Raw genomic sequence first — 22,520 nt, forward strand, 5'->3', positions numbered from 1 at the left:
GCCAGATTCAACATGGAAAAGGCTTCTGGGCCAGCGTTCTAGAAGCTCCAAGAGAACAATTCCCCACCCTTCACTATGGAAATGAGCAGGTTTTAGAACTAAAACAAACCAAAATAAATCCGTAGGATTTAAAAGGGCCCTAACTTTTTTTCTTTTTAAAGTCTCACGTTTAGGCCAGGATCAGCCGATTCGACACAGCATTGGGAAAGCGAAGCTGTTCCCGCCACGGCACGAAAGGTAAAGGAGTAGGCTTTTTAAAGTTGGGAGTGACTAGCCAATGGCCTTGGCTTATACGCAAACGCAGCATTATGTTACCCCGCAGTGATGGAAGTGCAGGTGCGAATAGATTGTCAGCCAAGCAGGGGGAGGGGGCACGGTGGGAGCGGACGCAGCTGCAGCTACTCCCGAGGGGCGAGGGTGGCAGGTGGGCGACCGCGGGGATCCCTGAGGGCCCGGCCTCTGTCTTCAGAAGTGGAGAGCACTGATGACTTTTGTGGATCGAGCTGTGCTGGCAGCTCCCTCGCTCCCTTCCCTGGAGGGGGTGAGGGCCCACTCCGCTGGCCTTGCAGCCTCTAATGCCCAAAGAGGCGGTCGAGCCGGTGGGAGGCATCTGGCAGGTGAAGCTTGGTTTTGAGGCTGCTGGAGAGAGAGCTGATCGCCTTCAGGCAGACCACCTCTGCGGTCTGGAGTTAGGAGTGTGGGTGGCCTCAGTGCAAGCACAACTTGACGTACTTGAATTTTGTTTGTTCATTGTGCAGTGTTTGTTCATTGCCGCTGGAGGAAGATACTGGATTGACCCAGGAAACTGAAGTTGTCGAATATCCACCAGTTACGGATAAGGGCGCGTGTTTTTTGGGTTTTTTTTTTTTTTTTTTACCAATCACACACATTTGATTATGGTGTGACTAGTGTTACTAGCAAACTAGTAGCCATTAAGTGTTTGGAACACCTGCTGAGCCAGTTGCCCAGGGACTGGTTGGATTTGTGAATTATTTGGACAATTGTCCAGTTGAAAGAGAACTGACAGGAGCTTTCTAACAATTTTACGAAGCTCCTTCTAAGATTAAACTGTTAAACCTATACTTCCCATTGGGGTTTAGTGTTCAAAGTATTACTGATACTACTTTTTATGAATCAAGTCCTGGAAAAAGCCAAGATACCTGAATGAAATACACACAATTTAAAACTCAGATGTTAATTTTATTGTGCTGTAAATGAAACAGCAAGTGTTCTCAGGTATAAGGTTTGTAGTTTGCCAATATATTCATTATCAGAGCTTTAGATTCCCATCAAGTTGGTGGGTTTTTTGTTACTTTTTTTTCCTGAGCAAAATAATTCCATTTAAAAATTTTGTAACAAGACATAGACCCTCAATTTACCTAAGATTAGTGCTTCTTTAATGATCAAAATCATTTTGCCATGTTAGAGGATGCTTTTCTGGAACAAGACATCTGGGAATACAAATCCAAAAGAAAACCCAAACCGGTACATCCAAATAATTGCTCTGAGAATATTCCAAAATCTGTTGAAAAAGCAACAGATGGACAATACCAGTCAAAACGAAACAGAAATAAAAAAAGAACTGTAGAAGGTAAAAAGAAAGTTAAGGCCCCCGAAACGTGCCTTGGAGAAACAGACAGTCAGACTTCTGTCGCTTCCAGTCAGAACTCTAGTTGTGGAGATGGTGTTCAGCAGTGCCAAGACAGGGAGGCCACTCCAGGAAAGCACTGTAGGACTCACAAAAACAAACACGTGTCTCCGAAGATACGACCAGTTTATGATGGGTACTGTCCAAACTGCCAGATGCCTTTTTCCTCCTTGCTAGGTCAAACACCTCGATGGCATGTTTTTGAGTGTTTGGATTCCATACCAGTCTCCGAAACAGGTAAGATTCCAAAAAAGATAGTGGACTCTAAATAGTCAAAAAGACCTGCATTAGGCCAGACATACCAGTCTGGTGAAACAAGCCAGGTAAGCCGTAAACCAAAAGTGAGATGAGATACTCAAAGTATAAATGACTTAACTGTAGAAGGAAACAAGGTAATGCATTGTTACACTTCTTGTGAAGGGTAAAAAGATAACAGTCAATAGTATAATTGTAAAGAATGTTGCCAACTTGAAAACAGTTTAAATGCATTTCACTGTTTCATAAGAGTCCCTAAAAATCTGTGATTTTTCATAAATGTTAATTGAGCACATATTATGCTAGATATTTTCACCTGCATAAGGTAGGTGGTATTGACATCTGATAGATGAGGGTTCTTAAAAGCTAAACAGCTTGCCCATTTTATCATCTTTTATGAAACAGACTTTTAGAGAATCATGAATGTAGTCCAGCCTTCTAAGTACGGCTGTGTTGGGGTCATCATGCTAATAGACAGAAAGAAGAACTAGGAAGGAGTGTTTGGTTATTAAGATTCTAATAAATAAAATTGTGCCAAATGAGAACTGAAGTAATACTATGTTTCTGTTATCATTTAAACTATATAATAAATATCGTGTTTAATATGTAGAAAATCCTACTTGTAGTATATGGAGAATGGGTTGTTATTGATGATTTGATTATTTAAAAGTTATATATACCAGACATAAATTTTTAAATCTCAAAGAATCAAAATTCAGTAAAATAAAAATAATATTCAGTATGGCTTTCGTGTTAACTATGATTCAGAAGACGTTTTATTATTAACTTCTAGTTCTCATTTTAAAGTACTGCATGAAGATGCAAAATAACTTAAAAAATATTGGCACTAGCCTTATACAGCAGAGAAGTTCTCCTCAAATGCTAGTAATTTGTTTTTCAGTGGCTTGAAAGTCAGAAATGGCAGTTGGAATCCCATGGTGAGCTCTCAGGGTGAAATGTCCTATAGATGAAACCACCTCAAAGAGTTTTTCTCTTGGTTTTTTCAGTGATTAAACTCCTTTGAATGGATACTCTCAGGTGGATTCTTCTTGAATTGAATTTTATTCTATAACATATACTTTTATGCGGTGGTTTTAAGTTAATTTTAAGCAATGAAGTCTCCAGTTTAATGTGACATCTTTTTTTTGGGGGGGGGGATCATTTTTTGACAGGCCTGGAAATGAACATACAAGGGGTGGGGTATGCCAAGATTCTTTACAGACTGTTTCTCAGTCATAATGGTATGACAGGGAATAGTTTCCAGATTATTAAAGCCTTATTATTAACCAGTTTATCAAATTGAATTTCAAATCTTAGAACAGAACCTAAAATGTTTAGGGTATGAACAGCTCTAATTAAGATTGCTATTACTGTTTCATATACAGTGTGAATATTAAATAATGGAACCTAATTTGGTACTGCAACTGTCATACGTATGCGTTGCCTGATAAGATAAAAATTGAGATAGAACTTTAGTCTGTGAGAGACATACCAGCCTTCTCTACTCTTTATTGCTTGAGCAATAGTGACGTAGTGAAACTGATGGGATCAATTTGTAGCACCTGTTTAAGAAATAACTAGTGCAAGCATGACGTGCATTTTGGAGGAGCTCATATTTGTGAAAGTTTTTAGTGGGGAGAAATAGGTGTTAGTCTTAAATTTTTGGGGGGGAAAAGAGTATTTGAAAAGAAATTTAAAAGAATATATGGATTTAAAAATAATAACTAGCACCTTGCAAAACCATACTGGATTACTGTTATTGTGTGCTAATTTTTTGTTTGTATAAAGATAGCTATTGTCCTAAAGCCTCAAAGTTGGACTGATGACTTTCCACTTAAATGTTAATTTATAGTGCTAATACTGTCAAAGCTTAGTCTGTGCTTTGATCCGGTAATACTTTTTTCTTAATTAAAATTTTCAGAGTGTCCTGATGCTCTTCAGTGTTCCTCAACAATTCCTTCTCATTACAAGAGATACACTCATCTCCTGCTAGCTCAAAGCAGGGCTAGTAATTGTCCTTTCAGCGATCCATCCCATGAGTCAGGTGGGAGTTTCAGTGAGACTAATTCAGGCTTTCTTTGTAGCCTTAAGGAAAGATGGTCTCCATATCAGAAACAAACAGATAACTTAAAAAAAAATGTTTCAACTGATCCCTTGTTAGTGACACAATGTCTAAGAAAATCTCAGTCTCCAACTGAAACTGATAAAAAGGTTTCCTCTTCAACAAATATCCAAACTTCCCAACAAGTCCCACAATTTACAGAACTTGTTAATGATGACAAACTGGTAGGATTTGGTTTGCCTCTTGCTGAAGAATTAGACAGTCAAAACAGCCCAGAACACATAAATTTGACATTGCCAGAAAATGACTTTAGCAACTGTGAAATCTCCTATTCTCCACTTCAAAGTGATGAAGAAACTTATGATACAGGTGAAAAGCTGGATGATTCACAACAGGAACTATTCTTTACGGAAAGCTCTAAAGATGGCAGCCTAGAAGAAGATGAAAATAGCTCCACTTTGTCTAAAAAACTCCATGACCCTTTACTGAAGGACCAGGAGGAGAGCTGCCCCAAAATGGATAGCTTCTTAACTCAGGAGAAATACGATGAAGAACTGTATAAATGCAACACTCTCAATGATTCATCTCAACTTACTTTCCAAAGTAAGAGTATTATTTTACGTGATGATCCAGCATATACTGATGATGATTTTATATTGTTTCCACCCGCATTAGCAGAGAGGTTTACTTCTCCTAGTTACCAAGCCACTAAAGCCAAACCTGATGAGCCAGAATTTCACTCATCTCAATCAAATAAAGAGAAACAGGTAATTGAAGAATCAGCTGTTTACAATCAACTTTCTTTTCCATTACTTAAGAGTAAAATGTCAAAACCTTTTGAAAGCCAGCGAGGAGGGTGTCATTCTTTCCAACCAACCCAAAGTAAAACTAGAGAATTATCAAGTAAGAATTTCAGTGCTAAACACAATACAAACTCAGCATGTTTCTGTAGAAAGGCATTAGATGGTATGCTAGACAGTAAAGTTACAGCTTTAAATACAGCGATATTTTCTAGTACACCTACTGCTGCTAAGTCTTTGAAAATATTGCCATCTGGCCCTAAGTGTAATGCATCACAACCTTCTACTAAGGTAATGAAGCAAATGGATATAGGTGTGTATTTTGGACTACCACCCAAAAGAAAAGAAGAGAAATTGCTGGTGGAAAGTGCATTAGAAGGGATGAACTTAAATACAGTTGTAAGTCCTAATGAAAAGAGGTCCCGGCAGTGCAAGAGGAAAAGAGAAAAATCTTTAAGTGATTTAGAATTAGAGGCAAATAATTTAAGTGAGAGTCAGCCCTCTGTGGAACTTTCTCATAAGAGGTCACAGCATCAAAGAAAGAGACTTAAAAAGTCAGATTCACTGCAGGAAGGAGTACATCAGAAGAGTTCAGGTCACCGTAACAAGACAGAACCTGGAACAGTCAAGTTAAGGAAAGACAGAGTCTTCATAAAATCAGCTCATGGCAGGCTGCAGAGAGGGAACACGAAAATCCCAGAGTCATCGAATGCAGGAGAATTAAGGAAAAGGACATGTCCATTCTATAAGAAAATACCTGGTAAGTTGAAATATCAAGGCTTATTATATCTACGAAGATGCAACTTTTTTGAATTACATGTTCATTGCCCGTGTTATGTGTGTGTGAAACAATTTTTTTGTGTGTGTTTACTTTTTATACCTCATCGGCCTGTAACAGATTTTTTTTCCTATTTAATCTTTTTTACTCCATTCAATTCAGCAAACTTTTATTAAACATATTCTATATATAAGGTACTATACTATTTAGATAGATATTACAGATCTGACAAAGATTCATATAGATCAGCTTAATACAGAAGGAGGGAGGGCTCTCTGTAAGTAACCATAATAACAGTCTCTGAGCACTTAAGAAAAATGCAAGTACTAAATAGCTTCAAAGAAGGAAAATGTCACAGGTTATACAGGTCATAATACATGCTAAACATTTTTAAACCATATCATAACTTAGTTTCTCAGTCTTTTCATGTTCTTATAATTTCTCATGTCTTCATAGATGAGTTAGTAGAAAAATGTGTAGTAAAATGAATTTTATTATTGAAGAAAACAGGTACCCTTCTTCTGAAAAGAATATAAAACTGCCCAAATATACTTGGTTTCAGAAAGTTTTTTAATATGCTTTTTTGATATTCTAAATCTATTCAATATAATTTGTTCAAAATATTTATGTAAAGAAAAGCATTTATGTACATCATAGTGCCAGTTCTGTTTTTAATAATTATTTTGATTAATTTTCTGTATTTTAAGTGAGCCCAGAATTAGTGGGCCATGTGTGGATAGGCCTCTGTAGAACTGTGGAGGTATGTTTATTTACCAGCATATCACAGTCAGCGCACTTGTTTTTTCTCATGAACAAATTTCAGAACAGCTCAATCTTTTGTTTTTTTCATTATTGCTCCTCTAGGGAGGCTTTTTAGGCTTTTTGTTTGTTTGTTTGTTTCCCTTCCTCCTCCCCACCTCCCACAGTGAAATTCAAATACTACAGATACCCTGTTTATCTGTTATTGTACTGTGGCCCTTTGGAGGGCCATTAGATTATTTGGGTCATTAACCATTTTTGCCCCTTAGAAGCATACCAATATCACCCCCATTGAGAATTCATGTTTTAAAAGAAAGTTAGCATTCTCCTTTTGCTGTTTTGCAGAAGTAAAGGATTTTAGGTGCCCAGTAAGTATTGTGAAAACACTCAGCAAAACAAAACTCATTTGTAGCTTAGTATTTTTAATTTTTTTTGTACAGTTATTCATTAAAAAGCCTATACTGGGATATTTAATGGAAGCTTATTATAAGACTCATTTTCGTCTCTAGTATCACCTTTTGCTGAATTTATGTGATGTAGATTTTTAAATTAAAATGTAAAGTTAAGTTGGAAATGAGATGTAAAGGTGTCAGAGGGTTTGCTATATAAGCAAATTAGGTTGCTTTTACTTACTTAGCTATTGCTCAAGCAGCTGTGTTGGTGTTTTCATTGTAGGAACTGGCTTTACAGTCGATGCCTTTCAGTATGGATTGGTTGAAGGTTGCACGGCCTATTTTCTCACACATTTTCATTCTGATCATTATGCTGGATTGTCTAAAAACTTCACGTTTCCTGTTTATTGTAGTGAGGTAAGTTTTAGTATTCTAAATCCTGAATTTGTAGAATGCAGTGAATTTCTAACCAGCCTGGTTAAAAAAAAGGTAATTAAGATTGTAAGATCTATCCTTCTTCTAGGAAATATATGAAAAAACACTCCACATTGAGATTCTAAAATTAAATGAGTTATTGTCAATAGTTACAATAGATTTTTTAAATTATGCTTTATTATGTGGAAACAATAAACATTGATACCTCATGATGTACTGAAACACGTAAGTTTCATTCAGTAAATATTTACTGAGTCCCTAAAAAGATACTCAAGGCAAAATACCTAACTTCAAGGAGCTTTCAGGCTACACATTCACAAATAGTACCGCAATGGGATCTGTATTGTAATAGAAAAGTGAACAGAATGCCTAAAAGGAGGGAGAAGCGGGGCTTTACTGTGTCCTAGGCTAAGGTTAGAAAAAGTTTCACAGTGAAAGAGATACCTTGAACTAATTATTAAAAGGTGAGCATTTTAATGTGTACTACTAAGGACTTTGGCTAGAATTTGATTTTATCCTCAAGCATTCTTGAATTATCTTCTTTTTATTAATGAAGCAGCTGAGGCTTGGAGAGGTTAAGTGGCATGCCCCAAGTCACAGAGCTAGTAATGGCAGAGTCAGAATTTGAACGCAGGTCTGTCTCATTTCAGAACAAGGCAGAGGAAAGAGGAGAGAGCCTTCCGGGTAGAGAAGAGTTTGTGTAAAGGCACAGACACCTAAGAAGTATGCCCATTCCAGGAACTTCAGATAATTCACAATCACTAAAGACAAGATAGGAAATAACAGGAGATAAATCCACAGAAATGGGTAGGGGGCAGATCATGAAGGGTTTTGTATGACATGATGGAGATAATGGACTTTTTACACGTGAGGGAGAATCAGTGACACTGTTTAAGCAGAGTTGTGACACAGTCATTTTAGAAAGTTCTTCCGGGCATTCTGGAGGGTTTACATGAATATAAGTGGGAGAACCAGGAGATTATTAAGATGTTTGGGTTCTAAACTAGATATGAAATAAAAGACATATTTAATGTTTTAATGTATCAGCAATAAGCACATCCTGTTTTGCAGATAACTGGCAATTTGTTGAAGAGCAAACTTCACGTGCAAGAACAATATATCCATCCATTGCCAACAGACACTGAATGTATAGTGAATGGTGTCAAGGTTGTTTTGCTAGATGCCAATCAGTAAGTATTAAAGTTACCTTAGTAATACCCTATTTTTAAATATTCAAAAGGAAAACACATTGCATGGCTATTTAAGAACTTTTTATTGGAACTATTATGCTTGATATTTCATAAATGTCTTATTTAAGTAAGATAAGAAACACTTAAGTAAAATGTGTTTCTCCTTTTGAAAAATAATATACCCAATTACAGGATCAAAGATTAAATGTAGAGAGATTCTCTAAGTGTTCTCTAACCCATTTTTTAATGCAGTTTAAATTACTATGCTTTACATGAGACTCCATCTTATTTTTTTTTAAATCTTTTAACATATTGCTGCTGTGCTTTAAGAGATAACCTTTTGCCATTTTCTTTAATATCACTTATATAAATTAACAGCTGGTACTCCATTCAGATTCTAGAGGGTTTTTTTTTTTTTCCTTTAAGAAATCCTTTAGGTTTTTGATACTAAAGTCTTGGAAGATTTTTTTCTTGGAAATTGTTTTTCTTTTTCCCTCATTTTTTTTAATGTAAAGTACTGCCAGGATTCACATTGCCAAAATGTAACTGTCAGTCAGCTATGCATCTTTATAATTTCCATAGAATGTTAGCCTTATGTACCTTAGAGATCGTAGATGCCTAGAGAATTAAATTTAAGACTAAACCTAGGTTTCCTAAAATCCAGGCCTGTTATTTTTTTCAGGTTGCCTATAAGTTTTTGTCTGCTAACTTTGCTGCTGTTTATTTTTTTAATCACCAATTATGATAACTCAGGTTCTGATTTTTTTTTTTTGGTCAACTTTATTGAGGTACAATTTATATAAATAAAATGGACCCACTTTAAATCTTTGCTGAATTTTGACAAAAGTAAACACCCATGTAATTCCCACCACAATAAAATGTGGAAAATATTCCCCACCACAGAAGTTTTCCTTGTGCTCCTTCCCAGTCAATCCCCAGCCCCGACTCTGACCCAGGAAACCATTGATTTGTTTTCTATGACTATGGATTAGATTTGTCTTTACTAGGGATTCATCTAAATGAAATCATATACTATCTTCTGTTTTGTATCTGGCTTCTGTCACTCCTCATGTTTTTGAGATTCATTCATGCTGTTGTGTGTTCCTTTTAATTACTGAGTACTATCTATTGTATGGACACAATACAATTATTTTTTCCATTCACTTCTTGTTGGACAACCGATTTTTGTTTATTGATCTTATATCCTGAGACCTGGCTAAGCTTGCTCATTAGTTGTTGTAGGTTTTTTGTAGATTCTTGAAAATTTTCTACATATGTCATCCACAAATAAAGATGCTTTCGTTTTACTTCTTTCTTTCCATTTAGAATGATATTTTTTCTCTTATTTATTGTACGGGATTATGCTTTCAATACAGTGTTGAATAGGAGTGATGTGAGCAGACATATTGCCATGTTCTTGATCTTAAGGGGAACGCTTTCTGTCTTTTTCCGTTAAGTATGATGTTAGCAATAGGTTTTTCGTAGATGCCTTTTATCAGGTTGAGAAAAATCCCTTCTATTCCTATTCTGCTGGGAGTTTGTAATCATGAATGGGTGTTGAATTTTGTCAAATGTTTCTTTGGCATCTAATGAGGTGATAATACAACTTTTGTCCTCTATAATGTTAATGTGGTAAATGACAAAGATGGACTTAAACCAGCCTTGCATTACTGAGAGAAACACCACTTGGTCTTCATGTATTACCCTTTTTCAAAATATATAGCTGGATTTGATATGCTAATATTTTGTTAAGGAATTTTGTATCTGTTTTAAAAAGTATATTGGTCTATAGGGGTTTTTTTAACTACACTCTTGTCTTATTTTGATATCAGAGTAATACTGGTCTCATGAAATATTCCTTCGTCTATTTTCTAAAAGGTGTCATGTAGTAATTATTTTTATTTCTTCCCTAAGTGTTTGGTGGAAAATCTCTAGTGAAGTCATCGGGGCCTGAATTTTGGGGTCAGGGAGATAAGGGGAAGTTTTTAATTACAATTGTAATTATTTCCTGTGTTTTCCTAGAATTTAAAATGAAAATTCTCTGTGTTTCGGCAGTAATTTCCAAACCCCATTGTGTCAGGGGTCCCCAAGACCACCTTGAGGCTCAGTGGTTCACCAGAAGGACTCACAGGACACAGAAAAGCTGTTTTATTTGTGGTTACAGCTTATCACAGTGAATGGGTACAGATTAAAATCAGCAAAGGGAAAAAGGCAAATGGAGGCAAATCCAGGAGAAACCAGGTGCAAGTTTCGAGGTGTCCTCTTCTAGTGGAGTGGCATAGATGTGCTTAATTCTCCCAGCAACAGTGTGTAACAACACGTAGGAGGTGTGGCCAACCAGGGAAGCTCAGCTGAGCCTTGGTATCCAGGGTTTTTTTATTGAGGGTCAATCATGTACACATGCCACACCCATGCTGATTGACCTGGGCTACTCAGACGCCAGTCCCCTAGAGCAAAGACAGATATTCACCATAGATCACACTGTTAACATAAACTAACTTATCAAACTAGTAACACATGGCCCAATGTGTCAGGCATACAAAACACTCTTAGCAGGCAGCATATTTCAAGGACTCAAAACTTATCTCCCAAGGGCCAGCCAATGACTATTCCTAAGGACAGGCCTTTCTTGGGGACCTGTGGAGTTTGCATAACACTGGCCTGCTGAATTAACCCTTTCCTGCACACCATTTTTTGTGTGTGTGTGACATAAATTTCCTTAAGTTAAAATGCTACATACCTTTGTAGTACAATGCTATGTCATTGTGGTCAGCTAATAAAGTATATTAACTTGTTGATGTTGAAATGAACACTCTTTCTTTAGATGCTTTGCCTGTGTTAAGAATATTCCTTTGAAATGTTTGTGTTCAGCTGTCCAGGTGCTGTCATGATCCTTTTTTATCTTCCTAACGGTTATGTCATACTACACACTGGAGACTTCAGAGCAGATCCCACCATGGAACGTTCTCTTCTTGCAGGCCAGAAAGTCCACACACTTTACTTAGATACAACGTAAGAGAAACTTTGTTTGTGTACTTCTTTTTTCCACCAACAGCATTTGCCCTGCATGTTATGAATAATTTGAACTTTTGCTTAGTTAATCAAAATGATAGCTTATTGTCAATTATCATTTTAAGTATTTATCAGGTGGATGCTCTTTGAAAAAATATATACTTAAGAACAAATTTTGGATTGCAAGGCTTAACTGACTCCAGCTCAATTTTTATGTAATATCCTTTTGAAAATATAGTTTATGTAAAAATCTTGTTACTGAAACAAGGATGAAAAATTTGGGAGCAAACTTTAGGAAAACGCCTTTTAAAGTTTTCCTTTCAAAGTGTCTGTGTAACTATTAAGCATGATTGTGAAGAAAAAAACAGAGAATGAGATTCTGTCTGAATATTCAAACTTACTTTGTTCCTTTCTCCAAAAGGTAATCTATAAGTGGCAACCTTGAATTCCTAAGTGCTATAAACATAATGGTATAAACTATTATCTTCTTTTATATATTAAAATACCTCATCAGTTGGTCAGAAATTATGTTAATCATTTCAACCTGTTTCAAGAAGAAGTGAGTTTGGATGGCATATCTTAGTAAGAGATGGTCTTTCCACAACTGGTTTTCTAATACTATAGTTAATTCTTCCATTCACCTAAATACTAGGTGAACTAAGAAAATAATTATTTTAAAACTTTTTTTTGTTACTTTATTCTATTCTACATACAATTCTGATTTCTTTGTGAATATAGGGGATATGACTAAGTCTTTTCTTAATAATAAGAATTATGGCTGACCAGCAAAAACAATTTTGAAAATTGGAAAAATATTTGATGTGTGTACTTTATGAGATTTTTAGTGAAAAAGTGCTTAATTTTCATCTCAAATATCTATAACTAGTAGTCTTAGTGTTAATTTTTCATTGGGTGTTATTGTATTGAAGTAGACCCAACTGCATCTGCTGTAGTCCCATAATACTATATATATTTCTATATCTCCTAAAAGAAAATAACAACCAGATGAATATTAACTGTTTGATTTAATGCTACTTCATTAAATTCATGTTCAGTTTCATTATCTTAAAAATATATATATTTTTACTAAATCAGAATTCTTTAGTCCAAAAAGATAATCCCTATAAATCGTATTTCCTTTGATAGGGATTAGGGTTAAAAAAAAAGAAGATATTAAGGCTTATAATTCATAGCTAAAATAGCTACCTAGAAATATTCTTGAAGAAAAAAAATGCAATTTCTTTATTTGAGGGTTATAAAAGAAATATAGTTAAAAAGGTATATTGAAATATATAGTTCCATCATAAATAATCAATAGCTGGTAACAAATATTTTAACCACAGGCACTGGTGAGATAACTGCGGTGGTGTTAATGTACTATACTGCTGTTGTATGTAATTTTGCTAAAGCTTGTTTTCTAAAGTAGCATCCAACTTAATGCTATGACTTTCTTCTTGTTCTTTTAATAAGTACCATATTTCCATATCACAGATACTGCAGCCCAGAATACTCTTTTCCGTCTCAGCAAGAGGTTATCCAGTTTGCCGTCAACACTGCCTTTGAGACTCTAACTCTAAACCCACGTGCTCTTGTTGTCTGTGGCACTTATTCTATTGGAAAAGAGAAAGTCTTCCTAGGTGGGTGGTAGCTGTAGCTAATTTACTGTTATTATAAAGATCAGATTCTTTTTGCATAAAGCCCGTTCAGGCTCTCTTCTTTCACTTGATATTTATTTCCTGAAACAGTTCAATATTACCTTTGAAGTTGAAAGAAAAATTTGATAGAGTTTGATTCATTTAAATTTTGAAAGGCTTAACTTAATGGAAACATTTGATAAGTATGTTTACAGTAGCCTTTATATCTACAAAATGTTTATAGAGCAAAAGTCCATGCTACATTAGTATTTTAGTAAACTTTGAAAGATGACTAGTGCATAGTTCTTTCACTGCATTCTTTGATGATAACCATCAATTAATTATTGAGACCAGTTTTAGTTTTTGTTCCTAAATGATTTTTGGATATGTAACTGCAGTTTGTCTACGTAGTATTGTACCATTTTGCAAAGTACTTCCATTTCTTCTTAACTGTGGTCCCATAATGTCAAACATTAAGATGTGAAATGATAAAGCTAAGGTTTTAACTCCTCCAAATTTTGTTTTTTCCCTCCCTCTAACTCTTTCCATACATCTTATGCAATTTTTAAATACTAGGTCTTTAAAAATAAATTCTTGGCTTTCTCACAATTTATTCCACATAGTTAACTGACAAACCTGTTCAGCCTTTTTGAGATATTATGGCAAAAGTGTGAATGTTTTGAATTTCTTTTAATTTGGTAAATTCTTATTTTAAAGTTAAGTTGTAATTTTATTTTTTTTCATAAGCTGTAATTTTACTATTTTTAAACTTTTCCTTTGCCTGTAGCCATTGCTGATGTTTTAGGTTCAAAAGTGGGCATGTCCAAAGAAAAATATAACACATTACAGTGCTTCAATATACCAGAAATTAATTCCCTCATCACTACAGACATGTGCAATTCACTGGTTCACCTTCTCCCAATGATGCAAATTAATTTTAAGGTAAGCATTCAAGAGATATGTCTTTTTAGGATGAACTAGAAAAGGCAATCTGATGACTGTAAACTAGAATCCCATTTTACTTGCATTTAACTTAGAGGAATTCAGTTACAGTGGAGTCAAAGTAAACTTTGCCCTAGAAAATCTTTTAAGTGGAATTTTAAATGTTTTAAGTTTTTGTGTGTGTGCAGCTGTATAGAGTAATTCATATGCCCACCAGGAGTTTAGGAACTAGAGAACTGTCATAAAGGAAGAAACAAAAATAGAAAAGTGTGCAGCTCTCTGGTCATTCAAACATTTTGAGATTGTTCTCCATTCTTCCTGGATGAGTAGGGAAATGAGTGGAGAATTCTAGGGAGTTCTTACTTTTCTTCAGGTCTATTCTGTATAATATTAAGCCACTATAACATTGACATATGTTGAAAATATACTTGTGAGGATTAAATGAAATAGTAGAAGTGAAAGAGAAAGTTCTAGTGCTAGTTCTGAGATATAAATTAAGATACATATGACATGACCTCCCTGTGATTTATGGGGGCTCATCTGTCAGATTTATTCAGATACTAAGATTCATTCCATTTACTAACGTTTTGACACCTTGCAATGGAATACATCAGACCTATGTATTAAAAGTAATTCAGAACATAATGTACACCAAAAAATGTGATTTTAATTTTGCTATAATGTTTATGAAATAACTTTTATGGAGCTTTTTGAAATAGCTTAGGTGTTGATTACTGTATCTGTCTTATAAATAATAACACATTGTGTAAAGAAAATTAGTATTTTAGTTCTATCCCTTGAGTAAGAAAATTCTCACTGGTGTAACTACTCTTTTCATGAGATTATGGTAAAAATTTTATGGCCTATTTTCATGGGTATGTAATTCATAAAAATGTCAAGGATAATCAAGTCATAGTGTTGTCCATTGGTGTTTAAGCCAGCTTTGCAAACATATATTAAATTTGAGAGGCATCCAGTTTGCATGGAGGCTAATGAGGATGTTGGTTAATTATAAAATGAACACTGATATCCTGCGGAGGGTATAGCATATTTTTATAATTTTTATAAAGATTACTTCATGCAATACAGTCTTATTTCCTGCTAACTTAGTTTCATTGGGACAAATTATCCATTTAGGGGGACAACAGGGGTGGGGAAGTCAGAATATTATGGAAATGAAGGGACTAGACCTTTTCAAGAATAGTGTTTAAAAGAGCCATATGCTGTGGAGAGGTCATGTAAGGAAAAAATGACCTGCACAAGAACTGTTTCAGTGAAGTGATGTTGGAGAAAGCCAGTGACAGCAGAGGGCTAAGGAATGAATGAGAAGGTATACAAATGGCCAAGAAGCACATAAAAAGAGGATCAACACTGTTAGCCATCAGGGAACTGCAAATCAAAACCACAGTGAGATACCACTTTACACTCACAAGGATAGCTATAGTAAGAAAGATAGACAGTGCCAATTGTTGGTGAGGATATGGAGAAACTGGAACCCTCATGCGTTGCTAATGAGATTGTTAAGTAGTGCAGCTGCTTTAGAAAGCAGTTTGCTAATTTCTTTCAAAGTTAAACATGCAGTGACTATATGACCAGCAATTCCAGTCCTAGGTATGTGCCTAGGAGAATTGAAAACATATGTCCACTTCTACACAAATGTTCACAGCAGCGTTATTCATAATAGCAAAAAATTGGAAACAACTCAGATGTCCATCAAATGATGGATGGATAAGCAAAATGTGATATATACATAAAATAGACATATTCTTCAGCTGTAAAAAGGAATGAATTACTGCTACATGCTACTATATGAAATGAGCATTGAGAACATGCCAAGTGAAAGAAGCCAGACACAAAAGGCCGCATATTGTGTGATTCCATTTATATGAAATATCCAGAATAGGTAAATCTGAGGAAGTAAGTAGATTAGTGGTTTCCAGGGCTTGAGGGAGAGGGAATGGGGAGTGACTGCTAATGAGTACAGTGTTTTATGGAGGGCTGATGACATGTTCTAGAATTAGATAGTGATGGTCATACAACCAACAACCACTGAACTGTATGCTTAAAAAAACCCCAAAAAACTGGCAGTTACCTGCTTTGAAGACAAAAAACAAAAAAGGGATATCTGAAATCATTGCCTGTATTATTTCCACTATTTGTCATAGGTTGTTGGTATTGTTCAGTAGCCCTTCCCCTTCCTCCATGAAAGTGACCAGATACTGAAGACATTTTTTACAATTTCATATCTTCAGAACACAGATGGAGTAGAAGCTGACAGTTACCATAAGACTATATTTTAGTTGGTACTTAAAGTCAATTTTTTTTACCAGCCAAAAATAGTTTTATTGTATCAGAGCTAATGACTTTTTTGTGAAAATGTAAACCTGATATAATTGTCAGGGTTTCTAAGGCAGGCTTGAAAGACTTAGAAACCCTATAAATAAAACCATTCGTGCTACCTAGTTCAACATCCCAAGTTCATATACGTTAAGTATGTAGTTTACTATCACCTCTGATTTAAACCTGATTCATGGGATGTGGTAAAACATTATAACAGTAATGTTATAGATGATTATTTGCATACTGAAAAAATAACTTTAGGGACATCTACTGAATGCATTTTAATCACAAACTGGTTACCAGTAAACAGAGAGACAAGTCATAGATCAGGGACTTTATGTTGACTAAATCATAATAAAATTCCTCATGATAGTAGTTCTGCAGTTGTGGTTAATGAAAGACTAGTGGCTGTCGGCAGTCTTCTCTGTGTGTTTGACTTATATGATAATATCCTATGTTTTTGTTTGTGGCACAGATTAATGATGTTTTCATGGTAACTCTAATTTGTCTCATGAAAAGCATGAAATTACTTCTGATTGGGTTCTCCCGAATGTTTTTACAGAGACAAATAGGAATGGATAAGTTTGATGACCTGCATTGATAGCTGGACTCTCAGTTTATGATATTACGTGTATAATTGCTCCAAACCTGTTTCCTATTATTTCCTTTTCTTTGTGAGGACAGGAAGAGAGGGATTAGTAATTAAGCAAATAGTATTACAATAGATCCTAGACTAAGTAAGACAAAAATCTGAAAATTTGCAGGGCCAGGGATATGGTAATGAAAACTTAGTTATATAGCTATAACTTAAACTTTTTTGGGGGGGCAGTAGTTGGTAAGAAATATGACTGTTTAATGGTAGGTATACAAATTAATAAAAGATCATTTGAGGGCTTCCCTGGTGGCGCAGTGGTTGAGAATCTGCCTGCTAATGCAGGGGACACGGGTTCGAGCCCTGGTCTGGGAGGATCCCACGTGCCGCGGAGCGGCTGGGCCCGTGAGCCACAACTGCTGAGCCTGCGCGTCTGGAGCCTGTGCCCCGCAACAGGAGGGGCTGTGATAGTGAAAGGCCCGCGCACCGCGATGAAGAGCGGTCCCCGCACCGCGATGAAGAGTGGCCCCCACTTGCCGCAACTAGAGAAAGCCCTCACACGAACCGAAGATCCAACACAGCCAAAAATAAATAAATAAATAAAGTAGCTATAAAAAAAAAAAAAAAACCAATCTATTAATTAAAAAAAAAAAAAAAAAAAAAAAGATCATTTGATGCAAAAGAGAAATCAAAGAGTTATTATTAATTCATCAAGTGAAATCTTAATGTCTGATGAACTCAATAAACTGTTCAACCTTTAAATAGTAATCAAAAAGAAAGATTAAAAAAAAAAATGATGTGTTTGTCTTCTACCAAATTGGTGTACTTTTAAAAAAGGTAATATTCCTATGCTGAGATTCAGAGAAATTGGCACTCTTCATCCACTTGGATAATAATGGAAAAGAGGGTAAATCCTCAACTATTTCCATTTCTAGAAATTTATACTAAAAAATGAGTCCTTTCTGAAGAGATCAATCTGTAAGTTCATAGGTGCTGATGGTATAATAAATAATGAGAGTCTTAAAAAGTTAGGAAAGGGCAGATGGTTTCCATTAAAAAAAAAAAAAAAAAAAGACTCAGAAGGTGGTGTTTATTGATGTCTTCCCCTTAAGCTGTAAGCTTCCAAAAGGTGAAGGCTGTGTCTCACTGACCACTCTGACATCAGCACCTGGTGTTAATACTGGAACAGATATTTAGTGAATGAATGGGTGAGTGAATTTGTCTTTATGATTTCTTCAGAACTTCCTACCAGCATCTTTTAAAAATTCAGTAGATTATGTATGGTTAAAGAAGAAAAAGAAGACTTCTGGAAATCCAAGATGACACTATATACAGTTTAGGTTTTTTATTATTTTAAATAAAATTAAAATTTTATTATAAATTTACACTAAGCCTTTGACACTCTGGGTTGAATCTTTAGCCCAAAAAGTATTAGAGTTTTTTTGTATCCCTCATGCCATTATTATCTTTATCTGGATTTCTCTTAACTTTCAAAGGTTGAACCTTTGTCATTGATTTTCTGAGAATCTTACCTAATGTCCTCACTAATGATGACCTCACTAATGACGACCTCAAGATTTATTAGCATATTACTTCTGATCATAGCACCGTGAAAAGTTTTGAAATTATTCTAGTTCATGCATAAAGGGTGAAAAGGAGTAAACACTTGAAAAGGGAACTACTAGATACTATGCATCTTAAAATGTATGTCTGAGTTGAGTATAATGCCATTATAAAGTTATTTCCATCTTTTTATCCATCTGTCAGTCCTCTACTGGTGTATATGTATGAGGATATATTTGGATTGATGTTTACCAGTGTTAATATCAGTATCTCTCATAAGGATAGTATTAGATGCTAGTATCTCTAATATCCTAATAATTGTAGGATTTGGAGAGGTGTTTGTTTTGTTTGTTTTTGGTAGCTATCTGAATTGTAATTTTAAAACACATGATTACTTATCTTTAAAGTTGCCTCATCTTATTTTTCTCAGAATGTACTTAAACTTGTTTAACTTTAGATAAGTAAAGGGGAAAAGAATTTTTTTTAGGTGATTTTATTTTTGGGGGGAGCACAGCACTAGGTTTTCCAAGTTAATGTTCACCAAGTGAAAACTCCGTGACTGTGCCAATGTAACATTTTAATCATTCTGTTTTATTCCATATAACCCATCTTCTCTGACCATTAAATAAATATCCTGTTTTTATTTAACAGGGTTTACAGAATCATTTGAAGAAGTATGGTGGGAAATATGATAAGATTTTGGCTTTTCGACCTACAGGATGGACACATTCTAACAAGTTAACTAGTATGGCGGATATTATTCCCCAGACCAAAGGAAACATTTCAATATATGGTATAATTATTCAATTTTTTTACTCTTAATGTTTGTAATTACCTTACATTTTTTTAAAAGCAGTAAAATTAAGATCCAAGGAAAAAGAGACACCAAAGAATCTTTAATAATTTAACAGGTTCAAATCATTCCTCATGCTGTACACCTGTATCTTTAGTATGTTGTAAATGCATATAAAGGAGTATTAATTCAGTAAATAGACATTGACTAATACAGATCAGTCCATATGTGTGATCAGTGACATGTAGGGGAGATTGTAGAACTACTTGAAAGGAGGGGTGGGTAGTGCCATTTTGTCCTGGAAGTTTAAATGACGCTGCGACACCAAGAGCAGGAAGACAGTCGATTAGATGTGATGACAGCAAGAGATACAGACTTGACTTTAATTTTTTCATCTTTGAAGGACGTTTACCATTGTCCTCAGAGATTGGCTTATTACAATAATGGCTGATGGAAACATTTTTGGATCCTAGTTTACTCAAAACAGGACCCTTTCTCCCTCTTTCTCTGTGGTATTTGATCTTCAGTAAAGAAGATAAAGAGATTTTTGGTACTTAATTTTTTTTTTTCCTTTTTATGTGTACAAAGCTTGGGGATGGAATCTGCTTACTTGCCGTGGAAATCAAGAGTCTTCTGCTTGTTACTCTTTAAATTTTACTCATATTTCTTCCAGAATTTTCCTGAAATCAATAGCTGGGCAAAGTGCTTAAAGGGAAGAATTGTTTAAAAAGAAAAGCCTACTTATAAATAAGAATCTATAGAAATGCATATTATTAAGTGTCTACATAGCAAAGTAATAGAATTTTTTAATGTTGAAAAGTTTTTGTATCATTTTAATATTTATTATTTGTAAAAGATACTAGCAAATTTTGTTATCAGAAAAAAAGCACCAAGGAATTTTTGGCAAAAATACTCTGGATTGCTTTCCTTTTCTCTTTTATTTTATTTTGGGCTTGTGCAGTTTTCTTTATTAGTTTGATTTTTTAGTAGGCACTGTCTTTTGTGTTGCAGGGATTCCCTATAGTGAACACAGCAGCTACCCAGAGATGAAACGTTTCGTTCAATGGCTGAAGCCGCAGAAAATCATACCTACCGTGAATGTTGGCACCTTGAGATCCAGGCGCACAATGGAGAAATATTTTAAAGAGTGGAAGTTGGAAGCTGGATATTGATGTTACCTCAAAGGACTCAGAAGTAGTTAAGTAACTTGGGCCTAGCTTGTTAGTAGTTAAATCTTCAGTGATATGATATTTCACTTTATGTGAAAAACCTCATGAAGGTCACTCATACAGCTTATTTTCTCGTTTACGTTTGAATAACATGTTCACAATGCAGGGCCTCTCAGCATCGTCAATGATAATTGAGACTGGTCTGCCTAGTACCCTTGTTTCTTGCCCCTCCCTGTGGGGCTGTTGTATTCTGCATCCAACAGTAGGAGCATAAACATAGGCAGGTTTGGGGACCAAAGGATTCATGATAATAAACTAGATTGAAAGCATTATATGTAAGTAATTACGTATCTTTAAAATTATTTAATATAGGGCATATTTTTATGAGATAAAGCTTTTCTATGATATGTATACTTAAATAAAAAATTGATCTTAAATTTGCCATCGTGTCGTCTGGTTTCTAGGATTTATAACTGACATTTATGCAATCTTATAAAATTTCAGTGACAGTAATTCAACATTTGACTCTGAAAAAGATGACTCAGAGACTAAACAATTACCCAGTAAATGATGCAGAAAAGTTTGCGTGAATAATGTTTATCTGAATTGTTTACTCAAGACATCAGATAACTAAAAGTTTAGATTGCAATTTTTTTTTTAAAGTGAGATTATACAATTTATTTATGAGTCTTGATCTCTCCAACAGAGATTAAGTAACTGATCCAAAATGAAAATTTGGGGCAATACATGTTAAAAATGTTTTTATGGGGTTTAAATAAGAAAATGGCTAGCATAATGAAAGTATGCATGTGTATATATGTGTATTCTTCCATTGCCTCTAATGAAATTAATTTAGGGATTCCTTAATGTTTTAATGGAAAATTATTTTCTGTGATGATTTCAGTCACCAGAAGAATAGTACTCTCCATGAACTTTAATTTCATAAACTTGGATTTTACTTTGTTATGGCGGTGTTAGTAGGGAATCATGTTTAGGGAAGGAAAAGCGTTTGGGGCCCAGTAGTAATAAATCCAGTGTAACTATGTTCTGAGTTGATTTCAATTACATATTTAAAATATTTTGACTTCTTTGGGCTTCGTGTTTTAAACTTTTTATAAATCATTAATTAGGAGTTATAACTAGAAAAATTGCATGTAGTCTACAAATATAGGTATTTTTAACATAGGGGAGATGGCCAAGTCATTTAAGGTCTTTTTTTTTTGAGTAATAGTTTTTTCCTAGAATTGTCATTTTTCATTGGTAAAAAGATTTTTCATGGTTTTGAATGTTTTACTTTGGAAATCCAGGCATGTTATTTAAAAGCAGCCTCAGCCATCTTATTTTCGAACACAAAAACATCTTTCTACACAATTAGCACCATTATGGCAGCTTGGAATGATTTGTTTTGCTATTATTATTGCAGAATATGCAAAACCTCATTTAGGGACCATCCCAAATATGGGATTTATTTTACTAATAAGTCACAACAACCGAACTTTTCAAGGCTCTGTTGAGAACTGTATGTGAAATTCTTAGTTCCAATAACCTAACACTTTGGTAGGTAAAAATTTTCAATTTTAAAGCAAAACAAAAGAAGAAAAAAAATCTACCATCAACCCAAAATAAATGGATGGCAGCTCTTGAACATCCTTACCATGTGTAGAGAAGAAGAAATAGAATTAAGCCAACAAAGGGGAAAATGCTTTACTGTACATTACATGTATTCGGAACTTTTCAGAAAGCTCCTTTACACTCTTATCTAAACATTGAATTACCAGATGCACTGACACTTGACAGGATGTTTTCAAGTTCTCATGACTTTGATTTAATAGGAAAACCTTTTCCACTTGATGTCAATGCCTTTTATTTCTAAGTTATTTATCATGTACCCTGTATTTATTAATGTACCTAAATATGAAACTGGTTTTCAGAAAAACTAAATTACTGCTTTCTTCAGTTATTGAGTTATATTCTTGTGAACCAAATGCATTTAGAATTTCCTTATTTGGTCCTGAATAACCATCTATACTAGACTAGGGAACTCCAAGTACTAATACCCAAAATTATCTGTCTTGAAAGACTATTGATATTGCCATGTAACTTTTCTGGTTGTTTTATTGCTGTTCATTCAGTTCATTTGGTATTGATCTTAGAAA

The 22,520-nt window shown here is 34.8% G+C and overlaps 1 protein-coding gene across 1 annotated transcript; it reads left to right on the forward strand.

Annotated features, from left to right (window-relative positions):
* Window positions 1-8: 8 nt before the first annotated feature.
* Window positions 9-20,805, forward strand: DCLRE1A (DNA cross-link repair 1A). Its single transcript, XM_007173119.3, has 10 exons — window positions 9-237; window positions 759-1,885; window positions 3,825-5,525; window positions 6,978-7,111; window positions 8,201-8,319; window positions 11,191-11,331; window positions 12,823-12,968; window positions 13,753-13,907; window positions 19,054-19,195; window positions 20,207-20,805. The coding sequence occupies exons 2-10, from the start codon at window positions 1,420-1,422 to the stop codon at window positions 20,365-20,367; spliced, it is 3,165 nt and encodes a 1,054-aa protein (XP_007173181.2). The 5' UTR covers window positions 9-237; window positions 759-1,419; the 3' UTR covers window positions 20,368-20,805.
* Window positions 20,806-22,520: the final 1,715 nt, after the last annotated feature.

Source organism: Balaenoptera acutorostrata, chromosome 16 (assembly GCF_949987535.1).
Source record: "Balaenoptera acutorostrata chromosome 16, mBalAcu1.1, whole genome shotgun sequence".
NCBI classification, from domain to species: domain Eukaryota; kingdom Metazoa; phylum Chordata; class Mammalia; order Artiodactyla; family Balaenopteridae; genus Balaenoptera; species Balaenoptera acutorostrata.

What these genes read in the sequence shown, in the direction of transcription:
- DCLRE1A (XM_007173119.3), top strand. Translation starts at nt 1,420, where the DNA reads ATGTTAGAGGATGCTTTTCTGGAACAAGACATCTGGGAATACAAATCC. An exon ending in CATACCAGTCTCCGAAACAG is followed by an intron (nt 1,886 to 3,824) that starts GTAAGATTCCAA and finishes TAAAATTTTCAG; the next exon opens with AGTGTCCTGATGCTCTTCAG. An exon ending in AGGAAACATTTCAATATATG is followed by an intron (nt 19,196 to 20,206) that starts GTATAATTATTC and finishes TTTGTGTTGCAG; the next exon opens with GGATTCCCTATAGTGAACAC.